The sequence below is a fragment of the Chaetodon auriga genome, chromosome 2, assembly GCF_051107435.1.
Source record: "Chaetodon auriga isolate fChaAug3 chromosome 2, fChaAug3.hap1, whole genome shotgun sequence".
Classification (NCBI taxonomy): Eukaryota; Metazoa; Chordata; class Actinopteri; order Chaetodontiformes; family Chaetodontidae; genus Chaetodon; species Chaetodon auriga.
In genome coordinates this window covers 7,705,048-7,731,452 of record NC_135075.1, presented here as the reverse complement: position 1 = coordinate 7,731,452, position 26,405 = coordinate 7,705,048, and the positions used below count along the sequence as shown (strand labels likewise).

General features: G+C 44.9%; 2 protein-coding genes across 6 annotated transcripts in view; both read right to left on the bottom strand.

Moving 5' to 3' along the window:
* Positions 1–652: 652 nt before the first annotated feature.
* Positions 653–12,969, bottom strand: phf20a (PHD finger protein 20, a). Of its 3 annotated transcripts, none has more exons than XM_076752030.1 (17): positions 12,806–12,969; positions 10,617–10,723; positions 9,220–9,391; positions 8,806–8,890; positions 8,300–8,376; positions 7,581–8,178; positions 7,364–7,414; positions 6,997–7,266; positions 6,534–6,728; positions 6,318–6,413; positions 5,570–5,725; positions 4,960–5,141; positions 4,748–4,847; positions 3,455–3,650; positions 2,863–3,304; positions 2,297–2,477; positions 653–1,952 (listed from the first exon to the last, which is right to left on the bottom strand). In XM_076752030.1, exons 2-17 carry the CDS (start codon positions 10,697–10,699, stop codon positions 1,810–1,812), a joined length of 3,027 nt encoding a protein of 1,008 aa, XP_076608145.1. In that variant the 5' UTR covers positions 10,700–10,723; positions 12,806–12,969; the 3' UTR covers positions 653–1,809. The 3 variants fall into 3 exon arrangements, with proteins under 3 accessions (XP_076608145.1, XP_076608154.1, XP_076608164.1); XM_076752039.1 differs by lacking the exon at positions 12,806–12,969 and adding an exon at positions 11,734–12,082; XM_076752049.1 differs by lacking the exon at positions 5,570–5,725.
* A 1,931-nt stretch (positions 12,970–14,900) lies between these two features.
* arhgap46a (Rho GTPase activating protein 46a) overlaps positions 14,901–26,405 on the bottom strand; it is a 31,985-nt gene continuing 20,480 nt past the window's right edge. For 2 of the 3 annotated variants that reach the window (XM_076751959.1, XM_076751977.1), the window contains 8 exons: positions 24,935–26,384; positions 21,926–22,592; positions 21,566–21,658; positions 19,297–19,370; positions 18,285–18,484; positions 17,506–17,597; positions 17,230–17,399; positions 14,901–16,930 (listed from right to left, as the gene is read on the bottom strand). In XM_076751959.1, coding sequence (XP_076608074.1) covers positions 16,736–16,930; positions 17,230–17,399; positions 17,506–17,597; positions 18,285–18,484; positions 19,297–19,370; positions 21,566–21,658; positions 21,926–22,592; positions 24,935–26,384 — 2,941 coding nt within the window. In that variant the 3' untranslated portion in view covers positions 14,901–16,735. The remainder of the gene's footprint in view (positions 16,931–17,229; positions 17,400–17,505; positions 17,598–18,284; positions 18,485–19,296; positions 19,371–21,565; positions 21,659–21,925; positions 22,593–24,934; positions 26,385–26,405) is intronic. The other variant, XM_076751967.1, reaches the window with a different exon arrangement.

Here is a 26,405-nt window from a genome sequence, read left to right as displayed (position 1 = left end):
CCTTCAAACCAAGGGATGAACATGTTGGTTCTACACTTCACAAGTTCGTGGAGGGCAATATGATACCAGTTGCCCTGCTCTGTCATCACATGATGCTGGCTCAAATTTTGGAGATTAACCGATTAGAATTCCCATCAAGTTTCTATTTTCAATCTGATTATGTAACCGCCCAAATCGGCTATGGAATAAAAACATCAAAGTATGCACGCAATCTTTTTTTTTTTTTTTTTTTTTTGACTCACATAAAGTCCCCTGTCCTTCATACAGCTCTCCAACCTGCAGCTGCCCAGAGCAACCAGTTCTGTTTTCATGTCATGAGCAGCTCCACTGTGGAGCTGGAGGTCACATACTTCATTCACTGGCACATCGGCAAGAAAACATTTTGCTGGGTTTCCTTAAGTTCTGAGAAAAACTCAGTCAGGAGCTCACGCCTCCCATCTCCAGACTACTGCTGCCCCTAATTTCAATCAGATTGTCTCAGAGCACATATCAGGTGAAGAAAACATGCAACATCAAACTGCATGTGCATGAGCTGAGCACAAGTAACCTTTGACTTCACTGGTATTGCACTGCCAACTGGCTATATGGAAGACCAGTCTTCTTAAAATACACGGCACGTCAGAGACACAGAGAGAAAACAGTCAAGAATGTGTCCATAGGGAGTAATAACAATGAATTTATTTATGTACCAGCAAATCTGTTTGCATTGTTTTTTGACATTTCCCTGCTTCTAAGCCAGACACTCACAGTACAGTAGCATAAAATATCTGAATTTGGAGAATGTTTTCAAGACAGAAGAGCACATTTTTGAAGAACATATTTACAAACTAAAAATACTGTGAACAAACAGATGAAACAGAACAGAAAAAAGAAATGTACAGGTCTTCTAAGTAGTATTTGTCACTGACAAAGCACAAGATGCTAGGTTAAGAAAAGACAAGTCCACGTTACATTTTTCAGTGAATCGTAGGTCAAGTGCTACAGCAAGAACAATGCAAAGAGTAAATTGAAGTAAGGATACGGTAACCGACAAACATGTAAAGGTTAACTCATAAAACTGGTGCACAGACTGACAGTTAGGAAAGATGCATTATAGTAAAAGACAAAACAGAAATCACACTTGTCGTGTCTAAAATAAAGATGACTTTGATTCCAGACAAAAATAACTTCACAGTGTAGTATAAAACAAACCCTTGAGTAGGTCAAAAACAGAACAAATTATTTGTAGAGAGCGAGAGTTTTAATGCAGTGTGGCATGACACGTGACCAAAACCGAACTTTGGGTAAAACGCAAAAACGGTGACCATTTGAAAACGTGTTCAAAAGTCGATTGCAAAGAGGCCGTGTAGGTTCGGGAACTCGATTGCAATTTCAAATATAAAGCTTCTGCATGTAAAGCACTGTGTACTGAGAGAGACAGGGCAACCTTAAAGCAGTAGCTCAGACAAAAGGCATTCATAAGGTTGAGAGTTGCATGGGAACCATAGAAGTATAATCTGGTCCTAAAGATTTTCTCCTGCATTTACGAGGTTACTTTTTGTGTTTAATCCTGATTTAAGATGCTGACTGTCCATAAATGTTCATATAAATACTCATATGGCTGGCTGTAGCATCGGATTCCACCACACAGAACCTTTTCAAAAGGAGAAACAGCAGCAGATGTCAGGTCAGACAGAATGTGCTGAACAATCTGAGTCTTGCACTTGCATTAATATCTTTATCTTTGCAGCCAGAGAGCAGTGAGCGTCCTCCACTGCACTTTCTCAGCATCTGTGTGGGGAATGAGGCCGCTGCTGTTCTCTGGCGCCCTCACGTGGAGCTGTACAGGGCGATCTGCTGCACCTTGCCCAGCTGTGTCAGCAGCCGCTTCATGCGGTGTTTGAGCTGAGGCAGACGGGCCAGGGGTTCAGGAGGCTCCAGCTCCCCGGTGTAGTCCAGCCAGCTCTCCAGCACTGAGGAGCACGAGCAGAGGAAGAACCAGAGGTGAGCACATGGTTACATGCAATGGGTTTCTTTAACTCCCTTGCAATCCTCAACTTTCTTGGTAACATGCTTCATATCTTAAATGACACATCTTCACAGTCGGATGATTAGCCATACCGAATAGCTAATGCTGTGTGACTTCACCTGGACAAAAATTTCTGAATTGACCTAGATGGATAGAAAAACTAATAGTATGTTACCAACATGAAACAGCTGGCTGCTAACTTATCTTTATGGACCGATGGACCACTGACATAAGCAGGTGTCATCTTCTCCATTTTTTGATTCTAATCAAGGCCACCAAAGCTCTTACCGTCCAGCTCCCTCTCGATGAAGTCCATCCTGTGCGAGACCTCATCCTGGACTGCATCTATGTGGTCCAGCAGGTTGATCTGCCTCTGCTGATGCTGCCTGCTGTTGTCTGCAGCCTGTCCAGGATCTTTTCCCTCCTCTTCCCTTGTCTCAGCTTGGGACCAAGAGACACCCATTGAAGCCTAGAGACATTCATTTGAAATCGTCAGACAAGATCTTCATAGACCTCTATCCACAAAACATTTCTGACGAATCAATGCACATCATTCTCACACACACAAGAAAATAGCAAACGAGGGATGGTTGCATTGCGATTGGGAAGAGCTAAATCCTTGAATCACTTGACTAACTTAGATGAAATGTCAAACTGACAACTTCCAACTTATAAATTTAAATGTTCTGCCTAAAATGTGTTCCCGGTGCCACTAACAGCAGGAGGGAGGTACAGAAGTTGAGTTGATTAAACTCGTTACTGACGTTCAGCAGCTTTAATTCACGTCCATCTTGATGCACTCAAAATGGGGCTGCACTTCACGCATCCATGTTTGCTGTGGAATAAAGTCTAACCTTGTTACTGGTGCTTGTTGATTTGGGCTTGTCTGTCTCCAGCAGGCTTCCGTAGCGCTGCTCCCGCTCCAACAGTTCCTCTGTGCTTCTCATGCTGTCCTCCAGCTCTGAGCCCTGTCTAGTCTCCACCACCAGCCTCTGCTCCACTGCTGGGTAATATGCCCGCGGTTTCTGGTAGCAATGTTCACTGGTAATGTAAGAGTCCTGGAAGGATGGAAAGGGGGAGGAGGAGCAGGACGAGGAGGAGGTGGCAGCTGTGGCAGCTCGGCTCAGCTTCTCCAGGGCGTTGGACATTAAAATCTCACCTCGGCTCATGTCCTCATCAGGAGTCACAGGAGATGGAGCTGCATCGCTGCCACGACACGAGTCGGAGGTGATCTGTGACCTCTCCAAATGCTTCCAGGGCTGCCGCCACAGCTGCAAGTCAGGGTGGGTATTGCTCCTAAAGAAAAAGAGAGAAGATGAAACTTTGATTTAACTGAAAGCTTTCAGGACAACAATAATTTCTGCCATGATCCACCTTTAATTTGACCTCAGTAGTTAAGAAAAAAAAACACCCTCCAGTCTCTTCATCCAGCCCCTTTGTACTCACTGTAGGACGCTCATCTTGAGCTGCAGTCCATTGAGGATCTCCACCAGGTGGTGCACATCTCCCAGAAGCTGGTGGGTGGTGGTGATCTTCTTGGCGTTTTGGTGAGAGTAGTTCTCTTCCAGGAAGGAGAGGCCGTACATGTGACCATGGCTCAACCACTCACGATCATACCAGTAGCGCAGACTCTGCCTCTGACCTGGAAGTGACCAACAAATTGCAATGAAGTGTTATCAAATGCAATGAGTCGTTTCAATGTTAACTTGTTCTTGACAAAAGGTTTTTCAAGTTTAACTGTTGTGTCGGCGACAGAGAGTCTCTTTTTCAGAGCTGGACTCTGGGTGCTGTTGCAGTTGGTTGGGTGGGGGTATAATATTTTTTTGGTTAAAGGAATAATAGATGGCATCCCTTAAGAGGTGGAGAGTCCATATGCAAATGCAGCATGCGCTGCTACACCAGTCTGCACAGCAGAGACACAAATGTGAGGCAGCTTTAGCTCGGTGCCCTGTGCCAAGTGAACACAAAATACTACGTTCAAAAATTCTCTGGTTTACAGCTGATGTGTCTCACTTGCTCCAATCATGCACCACTCCTCCACTCTGGCAGGGTTAGCTGTCTTTTTTTCCTGAGCTAAAAACAGCCACTGTATAATCATGCAGCTCTTTATTTCCACATTTACTGTGGATACACTTGAAAGGCCCCTAAAAGCCTGTGTCATCTACAATTATGCACTGATTAATGCTGAAAAACAGTGACCATCAGTGTTCAGGCCAGGGGACAATACATTATTTTTGGTTTTTACTATATATAATGGAAGCATGTGTCTGCTATACCAGGACCCAGTTCACTGTTAACGGTTAACATTGTTCTCTTATAGCAGGAAGAAGGACATGTTGATATTTTGTGAACACAAAATCTGGGGCACAATCAGTGTAAACCATCCAATGCTTTTACAAAATGTTGATGTTTTATGATAAAATTGGCAGGAAAAAAAAGAATTACTTGGAAAGTGAACTCAAGAATCCCAAATAAAAGAGCAGAATTATATAATGCAATGTTTAAAAGTTACTTAAAAATATACTTTTCCATAAAAATCCTCACTAAATGTACAGTGCCATTTTTCTTATTGTCCACTAGATGGCAGATAATACCTTTTCAAATAAAAGTGGCAGCATGTGGCTCTCTCTATCACATAATCCAAGAGTGCTTTGATGTGAACAGATCTAAATGATGGTGTGTGTGTGTGTGTGTGTGTGTAATTTATAGCTAAAGGTGGTGGCGGTGTTCTTTCCGCACCTGGTGGGTCTCTGCAGATGTAGCAGGTGTATCTGTCTGGAACATTGTCTTCCAGCAGGCCCATGCAGGTGCCATGCTGCCAGCACAAACAATCTTCACACTGTGGGAAGGACAAGAAGGTTTTTTCTATTAGAGCAAGGTTATGACTGCAGAAAAACAAGCTTGCAATGCCTTAAAAAAAGATATAAGTGGTGACAAAAACGGACGCGCACCTGAATCATGAAGTCGTTCTCTTCCTCCACCTCACAGATACATCGCACTATCTCTTGGTCACTTGTGTCCACAGCACCAGAGTCCACACTCAGGGGAGGCGTAGTGAAGTCCACATCCACCCCAAAGTCATCGTCGCTCCAGCCGCAGCTGTCAGTGGACCAGTCACTGACGCTATCCTCGTCTACAATAAACAAGGACACACAGAACTATTGGTTTTTCATGGGAGTGACACAACTTGTCAGGATTCAACTTCTCCTAAATTTGAGATCAACTGAGATTTCTTAATGCTACAAAATTTGTTTAAATGAATATGTGTGGATTACATGATGAAGCAAGCCATAGCAGCAAAGAACAGCTAAGGATTCAATCAACCAAGCGTTCAAAATTTCATGTCATCGGTGACAACATCCAACATAACTCTGCAGGCCACGATGTGTTACGAGCAGCAACATTTGGACACAAATACCAGGTTGAGACGCAGATCAAACTACAACAGCATGATGGATTGAATCCAGAGGATAGGAGAATGGAGGAAGATGAAGCTATGTACTGTCACACACATAAATACACATACATACACACACACACACACACGTCAGAGATACCCACCATCCACATGTATCAGCTCTGAGTAGCTGTATCCGGGCCTGCTGGGGTAGGCCTCAGGCTTGTGATTGTGTGAGGGGGGGGGTTTGAGTGGCAAATTCAATTTGGACTGAAGACCCAATACTGAGATGTCAATATTCTCCTCACTACCTGTGTAGTCTGTTAATACAGGGAAGGGGGGGAAGCAGACGTAGAACAAAATGTCAACTTTGAAAATGCTAAATTAAAAAAAAAAAAAAAAAAAACGCCCATCAGCAGGTGACAAACTGTGGCACAACAAACATGGACAAACATACTGAAATCCATACTGGCTTGGTTTCAGGCCCTTTAACCAATGTGGAAGGTAACCTTTACATCTGTGTGCATGCCAAGCATACTTTACATACATGTGAACGCTAACTAGGAACAGAGACAACAGTGTTGGATTTGTGTTTGGATTAGTCAATATCAGTGCCGCAATAAAAAATCTGGCTTTTCATCACCAGTACTTATCAGAGTTGCTGTACATGAGAGCAAATGCGAGCTATGGTGTAAAAGAAATGAGTCAGAGCTTTCTGATTGGCATAATGGAGAGACAGAGGCCAGCAACAGAAGTGACACTTCTCCCACACACAAAGGCTCAGCCACCACACCAAGGAGTGAATGGAGTACTTTATGCTTTGCAGGCTAGCCATTTCCACAATGTCACAGTGAGTGCACATGCAGGGCAGCAAATATGTTAGGAGGCCCAACGCCGGGGACCCCTTCTTACCAGACTTGGCCTTCTTTTTTTTCTTCTTCTTCTTTAGTTTAATGCGGAGGAAGTCCTTCTGTTTCGGTTTCTCTTTCAGTTTGTCTTTTACTGACCCTGGGGACCATTAAGTGGCAAGAGTTAAGCCCCATCTGTGCATGACACAGCAGGTGTGTACACAATACAAGTCATTTTCTCACTAACATAAAGGACACCTTCGTACTGCATGATACTGACCAATGTCAAAGCAACTCTTGTCAGAGTCCTTCTCCTGCTGCTGGCATCCGTTCCTGTCCAGCTGGTTCTCCTTGCTCTTCTCCCTCAGCAGTGCCCTCTGCTGATGGCCCTGGGTGTTGACTAAAGGCGGGGCTGATGTGCGCCGACCTGCAGTCTTCACCTCAGCACGGGGAGCTGTGGCAGCTCCCACGGTGTCTGAGAAACACATCAAAGAAAAGGGCAGAAATAAGCCCAAAGCCCTGATGTCTAACAAAGGCTGGATGTGCAATATTTACAATACAGCCTTGTTTATTTGTGAGTGATTTGTAATCAAAGTATGTCATGACTCTGCGTTTTTGATTTTGTTGTTGCTTAACATGCATTTGGTTTGAGCAGTGCAGAAATAGCAGCTGATCCAGTTTCTAATTAGACTCTTTTTCTGTCACGTCAAATAGGACAGAAGTGAAACTAGAGAGGAACTCACGCATCGAGGCAGAGATGGTGCGCCTTCTCTTTGGGCCGTCCAAACCTGTGGCAGTAACCTGTTTCTCGGAGGCCCTGGTCTGGACACTCCTGTTGGGGCTATGCTCGCCCTCCGGAGGCTGTTCCTCACCATGATAATATTTCATGTGGTAGTGCAGCAGCTTGGCCTTACGGAATGACTTTGTGCAGCCGGGAGCACTACACTTGAATGGGTTGTGGTCGAGGTTGATGGACAGGACGGGGGGAGGTTGGTTTTTGATAACTCGGTACACTAAACAAAGAACAGAAGTGACTTGTGTAAAGGAAGTACATCACAGAGTGCAGGTAATCTGTGTATTTGATTTTCTTAAGTTTTAAGTTGTACTCACATGGTTCTCTGCTGAAGCGGTTGGGGTTGTGGAAGCCCTGCTTCCTCACCGCTACCAGAGATAAAAGACGAGACGTTATTTTTTCACGCAAGTCTTGAAAATACACTCAGATCCGTTGTGGTATATACTGCACTCAGTTACTCATTTTCACATTCCAAATCCCACACAATCATCCCATTTGATGACATTTCTGCTAATGTTTTGCATTGACACTTACGTTTCACAGGCTGGGGAGGTGGCACATCCGCTGCAGGCTGAGAGTTTTCTGATTGGACGCTTGCCTTCTGCTCCACATTTCCATTGGATTCTGTGGTCGTCATAGTGACGGACACCTGCTCCGTCTGTGCTGACGTCTGAGCGGGCAGCTCTGTGTATGGCTTGGGTGACTCTGTGTATGGCTTTGTTCCACTCGCTTCTAGTTCCATCTCTTCCTTCTTCACCTCTCCATTGACAAGACATCTTTCCCCTTTTTGCTCATCGTCTTCTTCCACCTTCACCCCATTTGTGAGTCCTGTCCCCTTTTCTGCATCCAAGGACTTGTTCTGGTCCGCTTGCTGTGACATTTCCTCTTCCTGTTTTATGGTAGGTGCAGCCTCTACCTCACCGTTTGTTTTCTTGCTCTTCTCGTTAACCATCACCTGTTCCCGCTCCTCGTCCTCACTGTTGCTGTCCTCCTCCTGGTCGGAAGTGCTGCTTCTGGCTCGCTTGTTCTTAGGACCTCCGTTCTCTTGAGGCCTCCTGTCTCTGCGGTTTGGGGCCCTCCTAACCATGTTCCTTTCAGCGCACCGAGACTTCCCTCCACCCGCACCACCTCTCTTTATCAGCGGGAAAAAGAGCAAGTTTAGGAAAACAAAATGGCGCTCAAGACATGATCAACTGAGGACAAAACATTCATGGAGACAGTGAGAATGAGTGTGGACATTTATATACATGTACCTCTTTAATAAAAGGCTTCACGTGTATTCCCTTCACTTTCTGGATAACGCCATCATAGAACTTCACAGTGTAGGAACCTGAGGGGATAAAAGAGAACGGGTATATATTTTACAAAAGTGCCAGCTGCTAGTAAGGAAGACTAGTTTTGATATATTTGCACAGTTCTGTAATTGTGCACATTAGACAGACCTGTCTTCATAGTTCCTCTTTGCAGTGCCAGAGAAAGCCATTTTGGTATTATTGAATACCATGAAATACCACAGTTTCTTTTTTGAAAACAATAGTGACTGTTTAACATTTTAGACTATGCTGTACAAACTTGCACTGAAACTTTGAATAATCAGAAGAAAACCTTAAACATCTTGCCGAAATTGCTGCTTAATCACACTTCTAATCATCAGCTCAATACTGTGGATCTATACATGCAAACATTTTCAGACAAGCCTTCTCAAAATGTATTAAAAAAAAAAAAGAAAGGTTTAACACCCAAGGATGTTGATACCCACCATCTCTATTGACCGAAATGACCTTAGCAGGGTAGAAACGGCAGTCAGACCAGCTGGCAAGGACCTTGTCATTCACGTGAAAGCCCTGGAGGAAGGACAGAGACATCTGATCTGGGACCGATACACTATAGACATGTGGGAGGTGGAGCTAAACGCTAACAAAACCATCATTTGTTACATCCTTTTTAAAAAGTGGAAAAATTTTACTTGCAAATAAATATAGCAGATTTAGCGAATATGCAAATAAAACCCCAGTATCATGTTTTGGCTAGAAAGACAGATACAGAATCTCTGTGTACAGAAATTCACTGTGGAACAAAGGCTAGAAGAACACACGATAACCCTATAAGAGGGGACAGACTTCCCATTACAGAATGTAGCTCAAAGCGAGCATGGACAGCATTCTTAACTTACAGGTTCAGGAGCGTCGTCCTGCAGGCCCTGCCGCCTCAGCTGAACCCTCTCCACGGGTCTCAGATAGGGACTCGTCCAGTCAAACCACTCGTCGTACCGGTGGCTCCACTGGCGGTAATGGATTAGTACTTTTTCACCGTCGTAGTCAATCTTCTCTATGTTGGCAGCATACCTACATGACAGAAGAAATTCAATAATGCGTGAGTGGGGAGGGGGAGGTTTAACTTCCTTGTCCTTTATCACAACACACAACCTAACATAATGAGGGCAGCAAGTGAGCAGAAAACAAGCAATCTTCAAAACATCAAACGTAGAAACATAATGAATCATGAGACACTGTTTAATTTAAGAGGGTACTGTGATGAGGGCAGTGTTGGGCATTAACACGTTATTATAATGTGATTACGTTTATCGATTACTATTTCAGGACTACATTAAAGATACAACCTCCAGGAACGCTCCCAGCATGTTAGGTAGTGAGCTGGTTTGTTCTTCAGCCAGGACTTGAACAGAAGGACCAAAATCAATGTAATTTCTCTTATGCTTCATGCAGTGCTGGTCTGAGTGAAGTAACGTAACGAGTGATGCAATCCATAACTGATAATGTAGAGGAACTTGTACATTACTTTTTCGATGAGTAATAAGTGGGGCTCACACTGTTCTGATCGTCACGCCAAGGTCACAGGCGGTTTCGGTTAGAAAAAAACTGACATCTTTCCTTGTGTGACAAGAACAATTTTGACTCCTAGCTTTGGTACAATATTGAGTCAACCACTATTTATAAAACTATGAAACACTGACTGATTAATTTCACTGTCCTTCATTATCAGTCCACATCAAAGGCTGGTTGAGAGCACACATCCATCGCCAGCTGTCGCACGTAGGACTGAATGCAAAAATAATCATACTGTGATTATTTTGACATACACTGCAATTGCAATACGAGTGGAACTTCTAGTGTGAATGGTAATTATTGCATTTTATTATCTCTGAGAAAATGTAAAAACGACAATGGAGGTTTTTGTTGGGGTCTGTACCAAACTCGCGTGTTGTCTTACGTCAGGTGGATATGAGGGCATCTCTGTAGCACCACAGTGCCTCATTTTTAATGTTATGTTGTGACACGTCTCACCTTTATCAAGTAACTGCATTTGTGTGATCTGGATAATGCACTTGGCCACACATATACATACGATTAATTGTTAAGCCCTACTGGCAACAGAGCAATGATGCAATGAAAGATCTGAGTATTTTTCTTCATTCTTCCCTTAATCTTTCAATGTTTGGTGCACATACAGAGCAGCAAACCCAGCTCAGAAAGGACACAATGAGAATTCATGAGTGAAGGAAGTGAACAGTTACAGGGATGGAGAGGAATGAGCGAGGCCATGACTCACCAGTTTTTGAGGCTGTCTCTGGCCTCAAGCTGAGCTCCCACCTCAAATGTTATCCCTCTTCTGGTAGGGGGCGTCTTACTCATACTGCCCACATCAAGGCTCCTTTCCTGTATGCACACACACACGCACACGCAGGCAGACACAGACACAGGCACACACACACACACCCAAAATGGCCATACCAATCAAAACTACATGACCATGGGCGCACTACTAAGAAATACAGATTGTGTCTCGCCAAGAACACTGTGTGCGTATCAAGGACTTCAGAGACAGTCTTGCAGTCAGCCTCCTCTCTCTCTCTCTCTCTCTCTCCCTCTCTCTCCTTATCACTAACTATTATTTTACCACACGTCTGTGGGAAAATCACAGCTTTGCACCTGAGTAGCAATTTTGGTGTTAAAAAGCCAAGTTCGCCACTCCCACTCTATGCCAGCACAACATTAACGCAGTCCAGACTGGGAAAATATATCACCAGTGTAAACACACACAAGCTAAAGAGTACACATGTTGTATGACAGTACAACACAGCCAAAAGCAAGGGAAAACTTGCACATATATTACGGTGAGCCATGCCCCTCAAATGGTGGTGAAATGTGGAACTAATACCAGATGTTCAGTGACCACTAGTTGAGATAACAGGAGTGTCTAATACCCTCACACAACCAATGAGGATCAAAATGAGCAACTTTTCAGTTCAGTATTAATACCAATAAAGACGCCACGACGAGAAAAGGTACAAGAAAGGTAAAGATAACGCGTTCATAGCTTTCAGTTTCTACCGTGAGCACCCACCAGCACGGCGGACAAGCAATTATGCAATCATGCACCAAGCTAATCCTCCACCGATTTCACTGAACAGTGTTTTCTTTAACTGGGTCCTTGTCTATGCAGTCCCATCAAATACAGGCCCGCAATCATCTGCTAATGCCCAGTATCAGCTGTAATAAAAGGCTTGGTGGGGAATTGGATTTCTTTGGCTGACATGTACATTTTCAATTTCTCCGAGTCACAGCGCCTCTTTTGTCGGCCATGCAGAACACAGAGGACAGGCTGTGATATCGGCGCCTTTCATCAAAAGCTAAAAGACTTTATATTACATATCAAATGGTCTTACTTTTGTCCAGGCCACCGCTGATTTGGTTCACCATAGCGGAGAGAGTCCCGGAGTTACTAGCTCTCAGTGCAGCCTACAAACCGGATATCTTCACACTACTCTGCCCACGTGTTTTCTGGTCAGCCGATCTCACGTCCAGACACAATAGGAGACAATGCCAAAGACCCTGCTACTTATCCGTCTGTTGCAGGCAGATACCCACCACGATATTAGAGAGGTGGCGATAACCTATTTGGTAAAATGCAGGATTTTAAATGATACTGGTGTATTTTTAATGGCCTGCGCAGACAGCGACACAGGAAAGGCTCAAACCGGGAGTTGGTGGAAGCACAATCGTGAGTCGGGGAACAAATCATGACTGTCACTTTAAAGGTGTGGTTTCAAGAGACAGATTTTGTAAAGATAATTTAATTGTAGATTGGTATTTTACTGTAATAATCGGAGCAAACGGCACCCCGCAGCCTTTTAATTTGCCAAGCAAATAGTCAGTACAGACAATACGAGGAGAAGACGCTGCCTCGTCTTCCTCCAAATATCCTTTTGTTGGCCACTTCTACTATTACTGACACTTTATTGTGCGGTGTTTTATAACCAGTGGGTGTAGCGCGACAGTTCACCATCAATTACCTCAGCACTTTGGGTAAATGTGACTGGCCGAAAGAGTCTGACGTGCATGAGATGCTCATATCTGATTGGCCGTGCAGCTGTCAGTCACGGAGGCACTCGGGGCCTCGCGCGAGGCCTCCTTTTCCTACTTTTCCTGCTGAGCGCGAGCGGCGTGGATATGTAATGCATTAAACTTCCACAAGTGCCAAACCACGGCAACATTTGAAAGCACCATGTTAAAAAGCGTACGGCTAACAGGAGACACCCCCGTAATAACACAAACAGAACAAAGAAATATACAAACATCGGTGTACATTTTTCTTAACTACTTCGTCACGTTTGTTTTGAACTCAAAAGCCGACATGCGGCACCACACCATCCCCGCTGTTGATGCATCCACCAAATGGGCCTCATTCGCGATGTTATTGGGATTACTATTACAGATACTTCGATTTGGCCTTCTTACCTGTTGTCCAGCCACTCTTGGTCCGGTTGAGGGTAAAAAGCGTAGTGAAATCCCTTTGAAGTGTAGGTCCTGCCACCTCTGCCCGTCTGGTCCGGATCACGCAGTTGAAATTCTCCCCGTTGTATTCTCCACCGGCGCGGGCTGTGTGGCGCTACACTGCGCATGCGCGCACAACGGCCACGAGCCCGCGAGTAATCCCATATCAAAAATTCTTTCCAAAAAATTACAGAACTGTGTTGCTTTCAAAGTGCTATGCTTACATATTTTCATAAACATATCTACGTTTGTAAGCCAAATCACTTTAAATATGCAATTGACCTGAACGAACAAGGTTTTAACACACGACATTCCAGCAACAATTCTCACCAGTTTAATTAAAGAACCAAAATTATATCTCATATATCTCATAACTCTGATATATGAATGCATATGGATCCAGTCAGTTGTTCACGCTCATGTCCACATCACTGAGCACACAGCTCCACCCACCGTTCGTACAAAATAACTGTTTGTTTACAGGAGCGAAGGGTGACCAAGCTGAGATCAGTGTGCTTGCTGTGGGCCAGTGTGACCTCCATTATTTATCTATCTATCTATCTATCTATCTATCTATCTATCTATCTATCTATTGTTGTGCTTTTTCATGCCTTCTGTCACCAAATGTGTTTTTTGAAAGAGGCTGTCCTTTGTTGTTTCTGCTCTTATTTGAACTTGAACTTGTTCCGGTCCCACAGGCTGGCCAAAGGTGCCCTTATTCTCCTGTCATGGCTCCAGTGCCTGTCCAGCTCAGGTACATGATGGCTGCAGAGTGACAGAGGAAGCAGGTGGCAGTTTATTGCAGTGTAGTGCATCACAGGCCAGCTGATGAGTGAGGACGATGCCATGTGACAGTATGGGGAGCAGCTTATATCTGTTTGCTAACCCTGTCAGCTGTCACAGATCTAAAATGAGTAAGACGTTCACAACTCTGTGCAAACAGACTTGGAGGCTTCCTGAATGTAGTGTGTTATTTATCAAGAGTCTTATTTTCTGTGTCTGATTGCATAACACGCTGCAAGTGTGCCCCTTTAAAGGGCTTTTCAGAGAAATACAGGTGGAATGAGAGCACAGAGGGTAAGTGCTTCTGTTTTCAAGGGATCCTCACAGTTTACAGAGCTGGACCGAAATAAGAAAATCACATTAAGACCAGGCAGGACCTCCTTTACACTAAATCCTTAATTATTTAAAATTACAAACCATTTATTTACCCTTTAAAAATGACACTAGTGAGTATTTTATCAGGATATTAAGTGGGTAATTAATAGATACATGTGCATATTGTAACAGTACCGTGTTTCTAAAAAACCTTTAAAACTAACTATAAACCTTGAAATCTGTCCATTAATACCTTTAAAAGACTTAAGCATTTCAAACGACTTTAATGTTAATTTTAAGGTCCTTTAACCTCTTAAAAATACCTCAAATCATGCACACAATCATTAAAAATATACCAAGCGTCAGTCTAGTAATTTATCTATTATTTATCAATGCATTAATGTAATGTTTTTTTTTGTCAATCTTCAGGCTTTTGACCCATTGTAAACACTTTGAACTGTGCATATAATCTATCAAAAACCTTAATATATAATAATACATTAGTTTAGCCCTTGATTGAGCCCAAATTGGAGGTGTTAATACACAAATATTGTTTAAATATCATTACATTTCAGCTGAAAACATTTTAGACTAAAATCTTATGAGCCCAGTAAAATAATCCTCAGGAATGTTCAGAGGTAAAATAAGAGTCCTTTAGAATATCGTGTTTTAGATGACAGCTTGATGATCTCATCTAGCTGTGACCCACATTCTACGTGCTTGTTGAGCTCAATTTGCCAGATCAGCATTTTATTATTGAATCAATGCATGAGATGCATTTTTCTATAAATTTGAATAATTATTTTGTCACACCAACTAATTTAAACAAACTGTTTACAAATTTAATGCTCGCCAGTGACATTTAGCGGTTGCAACATCCTGCTGTTTTCTCCCTCCCATCATTTCCTGTTTCTTCTCTGCAAATCACATGACCCCGAAAACAACGAGGAGGCACCCAATCTACAATTGAACAAACTTTTATTTATGGACAGCAAACACACATATACACACATGGAAAGTGGTTTGAATCAGTCCTATGTTCAAAAGGCAGGCGGTTACAGCAGAGAAATGACCAGTTAATTACAAAAACACTTTTTATTGCTCTTTCCAGCAACATTTAACGTCACCCTTAACCTGGATCATTAGAATACACTTAAGGAGGGTTAATACTATTTACACACAGAATCTATTTACATCGGCAAAGCCTGAGAGGGGACACAAAAAGCTTCATCTACATTCTCATAGTGCTTGACTGTCAAACAATACTCCATTCTCAGTACAGGGGATTGTGGTAGATGAATCATATTTTCAGTCTGTGAGGGAGGCCATGTATAGTTCCAACATCTAACACCCGTTTTGCCATAAGACCTGAGCCAAAAAACATACAGACCACAAACAAAAGAGAACACAATTCCAAGTGAGAGACATCGAGAAAGAGCATTACCAGTTGAATAACCAACCTCCCACCTCACTATGACAACTGCAGTCACCAACACTCCTGTCTGGCTTCACATGAGTGTTTAGAGTCATAAAATCGAAGCACTTCCATGTTTATTTTCTTAGAAAATCACCACCATCCGTTAAAAAGAGCCTCCTGCACACCCTTCCAGTATGTGCTTTGAAACGGTGGCTCTGTACTCTAAAATAGTCAAAATAGTTGTGGTGGCGCCGCTTCTTGTGTCTCGTAAAATGAAATATGAGGAGATCAGCTATCAGTACAACTACTCAAAACAGCACAGGCAAGCTTATTAATAAGACACCATTATAAGAGTTATTTTACTTTTCATACTTTCATTTTTTCTGTACATTATAAAAGAAGGCTATGTCTTTCGTTCGCACTCTGACAATCAAACACACACAAACACACTTGAGTGAAACCAGAGAAACAAACAGCAGAGCTTCAACACTGCTGTCTTTGCTTTTGTTGTGCAAGTGAATACTTCTGAAGTAAATACCGTAAGACTCTCACTTTACACAGCCCGGTTGTCCAACAAAATCAGTAAGAAATTCAAGAGTAAATCTGTTTTCACATGTAGCCGTTAGTCATTAAAGTGAACCACCTTAAAGCCGTCACTGTTGATTTTAGTATCAAAAAACCTAAGGTGATGTGTCGTCTCTCCGTAAAGGCCTTTCCACGCTGGGGGCATTTTGTTGACGATGGTGGACCTGTTGCTTGTGTCCCTCTTCACTCTTACTACTTTACTTTTGAATGTAGTGGTGGTGGTGGCAAGGCGACAGTGTCATAGCAGGTTTGGTTAACGCGAGCTAATGTGTTATATTGTATTCTGAGCACCTTTGATCAATCAGAGAGCTCGCCAGGAGAGCACTGAGGCAGGGAAGAGTAGATGCTGCCATCTGGAGGAATTCCTTATCAACTGCAGGATGTGGCCAAATAGACAGTTTGACCTCAGTATCAGGCAGTGAGCGTGTCAGTCAGTGTGCGAAGTGCATTTATTCAAACCTTTGATAGAACAAATGTTGCAATTGCCCCAAATTCACTTCACTGCTGGTAAGAATAGTTTTGATGGCAAACCTATTTGCATGTGAATATTGTGTATTTTCATGTTGTTTATTTGACATGTCCCCAGTGTGTAAATGCCTTGAGAAAGTAAGTGAGCAAGGGTCCAAAGTCCGAGCTGTCTTCACACTCCTTGTGTTGTAAGAGGTGTAATATCTCACCAAGAGTTTCCAGTGTGGTCTGAATAGAAACAGTGTTTATGCATGATTGTAAATGTGTAACTAGAGATGCCCAAGGGCTGATTGAGCACCCCATGCGGCATCTGTGGTTCACAGTGTCTACACCACCCCTTCGATGAAACTGGTGTCCAGGTGAACGATGAGCATTCTCAGGAAGGACATCTCCTTGCGTGTGTTCTCGAAGATGATCCGCGGATCGTCGGATTGGCATCGAAGGCAGTTGGGGGCCATTACCATGGCCAGGTTGTTCACATCCATCTTGGTTATAGCCACGTTCGATGGCTGAGCAAATACCTAGAGATAATCAGGATGTAAGATAATTAAGTCTTTACATCATGACTTTTGCTATTTTATTTTTTTAGCTAAATATTATATTAAAAATAGGTGCGTGTGTGTGTGTGTGTGTGTGTGTGACAAAAGGTAACAAGGGGCCTGTGCATTAAAATTAAGTTGGAAATGTAAAAAAAAGGACACAAAAAACCCCTACAGATGTCGTCATGATGGTGTCAGTGGAATACGGACCCCGGTTGTGGTAAATCAGGGTGTGGGCTGTGTCTGAGGGGATTATAAGTCTTTGTCAACATGTCAGTTACCTGCAGGAAGTTGATGAAGTAAAAGAGCACCAGCCTGTTGAGCTCAGGCAGAGATTGGACCACAGCGATGGCTGCCACTGGGTCGTCACAGTTACTAACACACTGCTTGTAGAAGTCCATCGGGATGAGAGGTTCCTCAAGTTCCCGATACCACAGCTTCATCAGAGAGGCTGACGGAGACAAACAGAGCCTTGGTATTCATATTCACACCCAGCATGCACATGCTGACACATAACAACAAACCAAATGCTGTGTGCATAATCCATCCCTCCTCACCTGGAACGTTGGGGTCGGAGAGATTTTCTGGGATCCTCCACTGGTCGACTTGGAGCTTCAGCGCGTTCACTTCATCGATATCTCCAGGCACTCTAAAAATAAAACACAGCATGTTGGTTACACTCAAAGGCCACAAGAGGGACCCCTACCTCTATCATTACAGGCCCTCCATGCCCTGTGGCAAATCCATTACTCATGCACACCCAATTGGCTTCAAATGTGGCCTGGTGGCTGAAAGTGCTGTGTTCTTTGTTTGCAGTACTTCGTTGGAACAAAACAAAAACAGAATAAACATATTATAACCAAACAGTGCACTGCTCAGGAAAGTCCCCGCGTAGGAGTGGAGTTTCAGAGGGAGATCCATACATAGTACGCTTGACGAAAGGGAACACTTCTCTAAGCAAGTCAAGATGTTACAGAATTAAATATGCTGGAGGAAACCCTACACAAACACACAGCTGTGAAGCTCCCACGTGCTTGTGAGCTTAAGCAGTAATGTAAACACATATTTCCAAGTATCAAATTAAACAGTGCTGGTCTTGGGAGCAAAGCAGGGCTGTGTTTGTTCTGCTGTCTGTTGTGTGTACGGTACACAGGGACAGCCTACTTTGAAATACAGGGATACAGGAGACCACACACATTTGTTTATACACACGATACATACAATAAAGCACATACACACATACAGTACATAAGACCCCCTTCTAATTTCCTAGAGTCAACCTCTCTCACATCGCTCAAGTCGAGGCATGCAATTGGCTGAGTTTAGTCTGTCTTACCTGAAGATGCCCTCGGTCTGAGCCCCGCCCAGAGCCAGAACATACTGGGAAAGCTGAACCTGCACCCAGGGCAGTTTCCTGTCTGGGAAGAGCTCGTTCTGCCTCTCCATCACCTCCTCCAGTGAGCTGCCGAACAGGGAGGGTGTGACGATGGCCCGCCTACTGTGGTCAATCTCCTCCAAGGTGGGCTTCCGTAGACCCTGGGGGGGCGACAGGAGGGGAAAGAAGATTTACTACCTGGTTATGTCAGGGACTGCTAATCACGGCTGTGTCTGCAGCTGCACTACGATGACTAGATCAGTGTTTATGTCTCTACCTGTGACTGTCTCGGTGTGTCTGTAATTATGTCTCTCGCTGTGACGGTATCTTGGATGACTCAGATCCGGATCACAACTGATTCGTCCTATTTTTATCATGTGAAAGTGACATACTTTTGATAGCGTGTAAAGGCAAAATCTGCAACCCTGATTCCAAAAAAGCTGGGACACTGTGTAAAACATAAATAAAACCACGATGCAACTGTGTTTACTGAAAACAGTTTGACAAAGTGTTCCTGAACCCATGTAGCAACATCCTTTATACAATCATGTGTTCACAAAGTGGTGAACCTCTCTCCATCCTCGCTTGTAAACGACTGAGCCTTTCCAGGATGCCCCTTTCATACCCAATCATCACTATCACCTGTTACCACTGAACCTGTTTACCTGTGGAATGATCCCAACAGGTGTTTTTGGAGCATTCCACAACTTTCCCAGCCTTTAGTCGCTCTTGTCCCAACTTGTTTGATGCATCAAATTCAGATTAAGTATATATTTACAAAAACCAATGAAGCTGATGAGATCAAACATTAAATACATCGTCTTTGTGCTGTTTTCAGTTGAGTGTTTGTCAAAAAGGATTAGGAAAAAATGATGGCATTCTGTTTTTTTTTTTTTTTTTACACAGAATCCCAGCTTTGTAGGAATTGGACTTGTAAAGCTCAACTCTTCTTTTCTCTCTTCTGCTAGCTTACCTTTTTGCCTCCAGTGATCGCCACCTTCTGCAGCTTCCGATGGCAGAACTTGGCATATGTGCTAATAGGCAGACCTGGGTGTTGACAGAAGAGGCAAGTTCAGGACTGAGAAGCAATGAAACCAAACTCCACAAGAGACAATATGTAGACTTTTGTTATGACCTCAAAGACCCTTAAAAGTAAAACCCTTAAGCACTAGGCATTAGCGAACACACAAAATAATAAATGACTTAAATTCTTTCCCACAAACAGGACAAACAGTGTTTTTTTCCCACAGATGTCAACCTGTGGATGAGAGGCAGGCAGTGGTAATTGGAGAGACATGTTGACGGTGTGATTCTGGCATATGGGGATTAGAGCAGGCCTGGCTAAACTGTCAGGCTGAGGGAAGATTTACTGCTGTTGAACAAAAGCTTTGGAGACAGGATCCGGCCTACGCATCCAACATTCAGGTGATTCATCAGTGTACACAGACATAAAGGGCTCCGAAGAAAATGAGAAACACAGAAGCTCCCTGTCTGCTACCTGTCATAAGTAGGTAGTGTAGGCCCAGATCTATTTTGGAAGTGATCTGCACAAGAGCAACGTTGTTTTCTGAGGTAGCTTGTACAGAAGCTATAGAAGAACCTGATCTGTGTCTAAAAAGTTTTATTTCTCAAACAAAAAGCCAACAGAAACCCTTGATTGTTGGGTCATCGTGTGTACTCGTGAGCATAAATCCTCGCCCTCTGTCATTGCTGTGGTAACTCGGGTTTACAGCAAACACAGAGCTCCCATGGGGTCTATTCTGGTTCCCAGAATCTCCACTGTATCAGCTACCCGAACTAGGGCCAGATGGACAAACCCGCTGATGGGATTTTAAAAAGTAACAAACACTTTCCAGCATGTTCCCTGCAGTCAAAGCCCCCTGATTTATGGCAAACAGGTGACTCCCAAGCACGCTCACAACTGATGCTAATCTGACCGAGTTCGACTATAATTACATCTAATTAGAGAGATCATACCAATAATTTGCCCTTGATCTTGGCAAAGACGGACTATTTTTTCCCAAGGCTTACAACACAGAGGCTGTACATTTGCTCAGAGAAAAGCAAGAGTGCAGAGCCCCTGTGCTGCAGTGAGAAAGGGTTTAAATGCTACTGGTGGTCTATATTTACATCAGGTTTGATGCTGTGAAAACAACAACAACCAGGCAACCGAAGCCCAGGAGAAATACGAGCTCATTAGGAGCCTGAGTGTGCTGTACCAGGCTGAGAAGGGCGTGACATCTGTCTCCACATGGGCAGCAGCAAAATTCAACAAGAAAACACAGGGCCATTAAAGGATGGTGAGGAGACAACTTCAGCCTCATCTTGGTTATTGTTTATGGGGCAAATCTACGAAAATCCAAGTGCTGGCTGAATCTAATGCACCCCCCAGGCCCCAGACCCATTTCCAAGCCCAGACACTGGCCTGACAAGAGGCCTCTAGTTCCCACACGAGACTCCTACTCCTGCTGCTCACAGCTGCTCGTTGCTCTGCTCAGACACAACGTACATGTTCCAGCTCCTCCATCCATCAAGCAAACAGCAGCTCTCATTATGCTGTTTTTGTACATCTCTTCTTGGATTCCTCTCTCTAAAAGAGCTTGAGAGTCAGACTCAAAAATGTTCAGCAGGCTTTCTCCTTGACCTCTTCGTCAGTTGGAGCTTTCCCAGCACAAAGCCGAGTCTGAGTCACCGCAGTACAATGTGTGAGGCCACTGCTGTGGTGTCTGCAGTGAAATGATTGGGTTCCTCTCTGGCGACATCATCATCTGTGGGTAGCTCTAATGAGGGCACGTGCCGATGAGTAGGTATCCCCTTTAACGGGTGTCTGACATGCAACTGGCAAGTGAGACCGCTAATATGATTCACAGTGTGGTCCATTGTGTGCGGACAGAACTTTCTGAAATTCTCGTCCTACAGATTTTTTCCGACTCAACTTTCTGTGAAACCCATTCATTGTGTCTGCAAGTACATCAGCATGTACTCATCTGACAAACTGCACAGCACTAAGTTTTCCATCCCAGTCACAGTGGTCACTCTACTGGGAGCAATATGTTAGATTTGTAATGCCTCGCACTGCTCGGATTAAAGTAGAAAAAACATCTCTGGGACTCCCTCCCTTAACTACCGTACTTTGTGCTCTGTCAAACAGATAAGCTTGTGCAAATGGGAAATACTGAGGATCCAGTGTTCTTACAGTGATATTTTGGTCTGAAGAGCAAGTAATTGAACAAAAGATTTACCTTCTTCCTCCTCTGTATTCTGTTTCCGCTTCTTTCTGGACTTTGAATTTTTCTTCATCTTTAGTTCCTGCTGTTCTAATATGAAATGAGTCACTATGAAACAAAAAGATAGCAAAAGTCAAATTTCCTGACGATCAGTTGGATAAACACAATGCCGACAATCAGGTTACTGGGCTCCTCGAAAACAATACTGTGCTTTCCATCCTGATCATACTGACTAAATTAAATCAAAATTCCACAGGAAAACAGAAAGGGAAAGAAGAAAATGCTAATTTAATTATATAGATCTCTGACGCCTACATAAAAAATGCTGACGATAACACAACACAGGGAGGTACAAAAGAAAGAAAGGTGACCCACCCTGTTGCTCAGTCTGAGACTCACATTTCTTGTCGCTGGTGGGCTCCGTGTGTCTCTGGATGTAGCCCTCCAGGTAGCAGCGGAACTTGGGCGAGGGGGCAAAGAATGCCAAGCTGACAGCCATCAGCTCCCAGCCTGCCGCCAAGCTTCTGGGGCTGGCATTGCCTGTGGTCTGCCTCACCAGCTGCACGTACAGCTCATCCCGCAGCCCGGGCATGTCCCAGCACTTGGTGACGATGAGCAGGGCACAATGGCGGCGGTCCAGACGTGAAGGCCGGTCTCCCATGTAGGCCTGCACGAGTTTGAACATCTCGCAGGCCTCTTTCCTAACAGCGCGGTTGCTGGTGACTAGCATGGGCTTTTTGATCGATCCGCGGTTCCACGACAGCATGTTAGCAATGGAGACACGGCGACGGAACAGGCCTTGCGTGTGCATGTTGAGGTGCTTGCTGGCCCAGTCCTCCATGCCCATGGCGGGAGGTGGGGGCTGCCGCAGGGTGGCATAGGAGAGCTGGTAGGAGGATCCTCGTGCTCTTTCTCCTGCCCCATCACCTCCCTCTCGGTTGTCATGGTTGGCAGGGCGGTGGGGACCCAGGGAAGCTGTCCGCCCATCCACCATGCCTTTCTTCCTGCTCTCCAACTGAGCTTGCAGCTCTAGGGTGCCCACCTGCAGGGAGACAAGAGGTGGACATGAGACAGAGAAGAATAATAATACAAAGGAGGAGGAGGGAGGGTAGAAGAAGAGATTGGGGGGGGGGGGGGGGGGGGGTGCAGCAGAGGTACAAACTGTGTGTGTGCAGCTGCAGAGTCTTCTCTGTGTCACAGTAGCAGCTGGGCTGCCTTCTGCCTACAGTGCTCTGCTCTGCAGTGCTGAGGCTTAAGGGGGAACTGCTGCATGATCGGCACATAATTTCCTAAAGCCAGAAAAGAATTGTACCGGGAAAGAAATCTCCCCAAATCCTCATGAACCCTGGCCTCAGGAGCAGGTGACCAGATAGTGGCACAACATTCCTTCACCCTGCCCCTTCCCACACATGCTCACCTACCCTACAATACTGAAGCTATGCACTACACAAGACTTCTCTGTGATCCCTGCAGCGGAGTTTATGACTTTAAGGAGCACCTCACGTCCCTCAGTAGAAAAAGCCAATAACCCCGACATGCTCTGCAACCAGCCAGGAACAACATGAAATCTGAGCCAGAATCAAAGCTCAAATTTACTAATGGAACAGAAAACGGATTGACATGTCTTTTCAACGAGACCCTGATGTAATATGGAGTCGACGACTGCCAGACAAGCTGGACTTTAGATTTTGGTTTCTCAATCAAATGGAGAATTGGCACAGAGTTTAGACAGTCGTACAGAGTTGATGTTTTTTCAAAATGGATGACAGAGGTCAACTCAGAAGATCAAATGCAACAGAGCACGTGTTTAACTGGGGAACAGAACACATGCTGTACAACATCTCCGTTCAGTAAATTACACTGTTTTACAGATAGCTTACAGATGGACATGCACGGGATAATTTAGTCCTACTATTGGAAAATGCTGTAGACTTATGAAAACATGAATTATTCATGGTCCTCGTGGAAATGGTCAGAGTTACAGTGCATCGTTTGAACGAGTTGGTTCAAAGGTCTTTCTGCAAGAACAAAATGTTCAAATATGGAAATGAAGAGCTGCTCATACATAGCAAGCCATAATCTGGGAATGTGTGTGAGTAATATAACAGCAGGTCTGAAGAACATTCCAGGACAGACTTAGGGGCCCGCTCAGTGGTCCTTGGCTGTTGTCTAACATGCTAAAGCTACAGTGGTACCAATAAGCCTTGGTACCAGCCTGCCACCCCTTCCTCCTCCTTATCTCCCTGCCAAGAAATGACCATATGGGCCACAGCGGCCCTCCTTCCTGACCAAGGGAAGCCATGTCCTGAATCTCTCTGGTCTGGCAGGGGCTCAGATGCCCAAGCACAGAGCTGGCATATGAGTATACAGTACCTGCAGTGCAGGGCAGATGGACGGTGGTAAGATGATGACAGGTAATGCTGGGACTGAGGCCATTATAGTCAGTGGTGCCCAGCCTGCCCACTGTTTAATGTCCTGGGGACATTTCGGCACTAAAGATTGGAATGTAAGAGGCATTACTCACAAAATGCTCCCTATTTTTTCAAAGAGACAGATTAGCCTTACTGTTTTCATCTCAGAGCTCCCCGGTTGAATCAAACATTCATTATTAGTTGCAGAGGAGCTGTGGGACCGCTTCTGAAAACACTATAATGTATGGAGGTATGGGGTGTGATTCTGATGCAAGAGGGGATTTGGAGATTAGAAGTAGCCAATCTTGGAACTGGCTGCACATGCTGCTACTTATATAACTGTTTTGAGAAGTCAGATAGTTCTTTTATCTTCGATCATGTGCAAGTTTTGTAAGGACCCTTGACGTCAAGAGAAAACATCATCTCAGTTTCTCCACATAAGTCTCTTTGTATTTTAGAGCTCTGCAAAGTCAAAATATAACCAAATCTGTTGTGTTGTCTAGGGTTTTGAAAAATCTGAACGGCCTCACTAGTCAAGAGGAATATTTCTGCTCAGTCTAACAATCTGTCCATTCTTCCACTTACAGCTCTCTGAGGACTCCACACACTAAACAATACAGCAGCTATACAGGAGCAGCTAAAAATTCCCATAACACGCAGATGTTTTTATTCACGCATGACTCAGCCTCATTTGACACGGTGAGACTGAATTCTTCTCTAATCTGATAGTGAATCTGGAGAGCCATCAGTACTCAGAGCATTTCCAGACCAAACAACGCTGCTGAGGTAAACAGACGCACAGTAACACAGACTGAGCTGAGCTCTTAATCACACAGGAAAGTATTGTAATATTGGATTAGTTCAGATGTATTCTCTTACAGTCTCTGTTTGTTATTAACAACAATTTAACTTCTCGCTATCTGCCTCACACATACACACACACAGAAACACAAACATAGTAAAAGGGGGTTACCTGGGAGGGCGGTCCTGGGGTCTCTGGTGAGGACAGGCTAGCCTGGCTGTTCACACTCATCTCCAAGGTGTCCACCTTTTCATAGGTCCTTTTCTGCCTCCCTGGTATCTCCAAAGGGGTCAGTGCAGGGTTGCTATGGTTACCTGCCCTACTCAGTGACCGGGGGGTGAGGTCCTCTCGTGATGCGCACCTGCCTGCTGACCCGCCTCCCCCTACTCCATACCACCTGAGTGAGTCTGCAGGGGAGCGCGTCCGAGGTACAACCACCCTCTCCCCCATTTCCGGGTCCAGCCCTGCTCTCACCTCCCTCATGGTATTCGAACGACTCACCACCTCCCTCATCTCAGCCATCAGCCTCTCATTGAGGGCGCACAGCTCCCCGCTGCTGCCTACTGAGCCTGGCCTGCCTCCTGCACCGCCACCAGCTCCCACTCTTCTCCTGCTCTTTCTTCTCAAGCTTGGCGAGGGGCCAGTGGAGTAACCAGAGTCTTGATAGTTTGCTATGGCCTGGGGAGTTGATGAGGGGAAGTCCTGTGAGGCCTGGCTGCTCTGCCTGCTGTGTCTTGCCTCCATGGCACGCTGGACAGTGGCCTCAAGGACCCGCCAGGTTTGCTTCTTGTCCAGTGTACTTGGGCCTGGGGTCCCTGGTTCTCTGTCCCTCAACTGACCCCGAACCTGGGGCAAAGAGTGGGCCTGGGACTGCAGATGTGGCTGAGGCTGGGCCATGACAGGATCCTGCCTGGAGGTAGGGGAAGGGGTACGTGTGGGTACAGGAGAGCCAGATAGGAGCCCCTGTTTAGGGTCCACGTTGACCATGTGTTTGATGCACTCCAGACCAGCTGGGCTGTAGTCAGAGGCAGAGGGATTCCTCCTGTGTCTGGATCCTGAATGAGATGATCCAGGGTGCTGAAGCTGTCTGGGCTTTTGAAGGCTATGGGTAGGTGTCAGGCGAGACAGAGGTTGTCCATTGTACAGGTGTGCCCCCTCGACCTCCATGTCTATTGGGGGTTCATCATAAATGGGACAGTCTGAAACTGGCTCGTCATAGATTGGGGCAGTACAACCATAATGGGGAGAGACGGGGCGTGGTGTGCTGGTCTGTGACCTGTGCAGGAGTGGACTGGGATGGCTACTGTCTGATGTCACCAAACAGAAACTGCCATTGCTGGCTTTTCTAAGGTGATGGGCCTGACGTGTGTCGGCTGACATTTTGCCAGAAGGGGCAGTTTTATACCCCTGGGAAGAGCTTATGTGTCCTCCTTGGGCCTTGTTGCTAGAGGGGTGCAGGGTGAAGGTGTTGGCTTTGCTGTGTGCACTGTGCTGGAGGTGATGCTGCTGTTGTTGCTGCGGCGGCAAGGCTTGGCTGGGCTGGCTGCGACTCATGCTGTTCACCTTCACCAACATGGCTGCCTTAGAACCAGGGGTAGGCTGCCATCTTTGAGAAGCATCTCTGACAGAGAGAAAACACAAG

Coding starts and splice junctions, on each gene's coding strand:
- phf20a (XM_076752030.1), bottom strand. CDS start 10,699: ATGAGTAAGACGCCCCCTACCAGAAGAGGGATAACATTTGAGGTGGGA. Junction 7,415..7,580: donor ACCTCCCCAGCCTGTGAAAC/GTAAGTGTCAAT, acceptor TATCTCTGGTAG/CGGTGAGGAAGCAGGGCTTC. Junction 6,414..6,533: donor CAAGAGTTGCTTTGACATTG/GTCAGTATCATG, acceptor AATGGTCCCCAG/GGTCAGTAAAAGACAAACTG.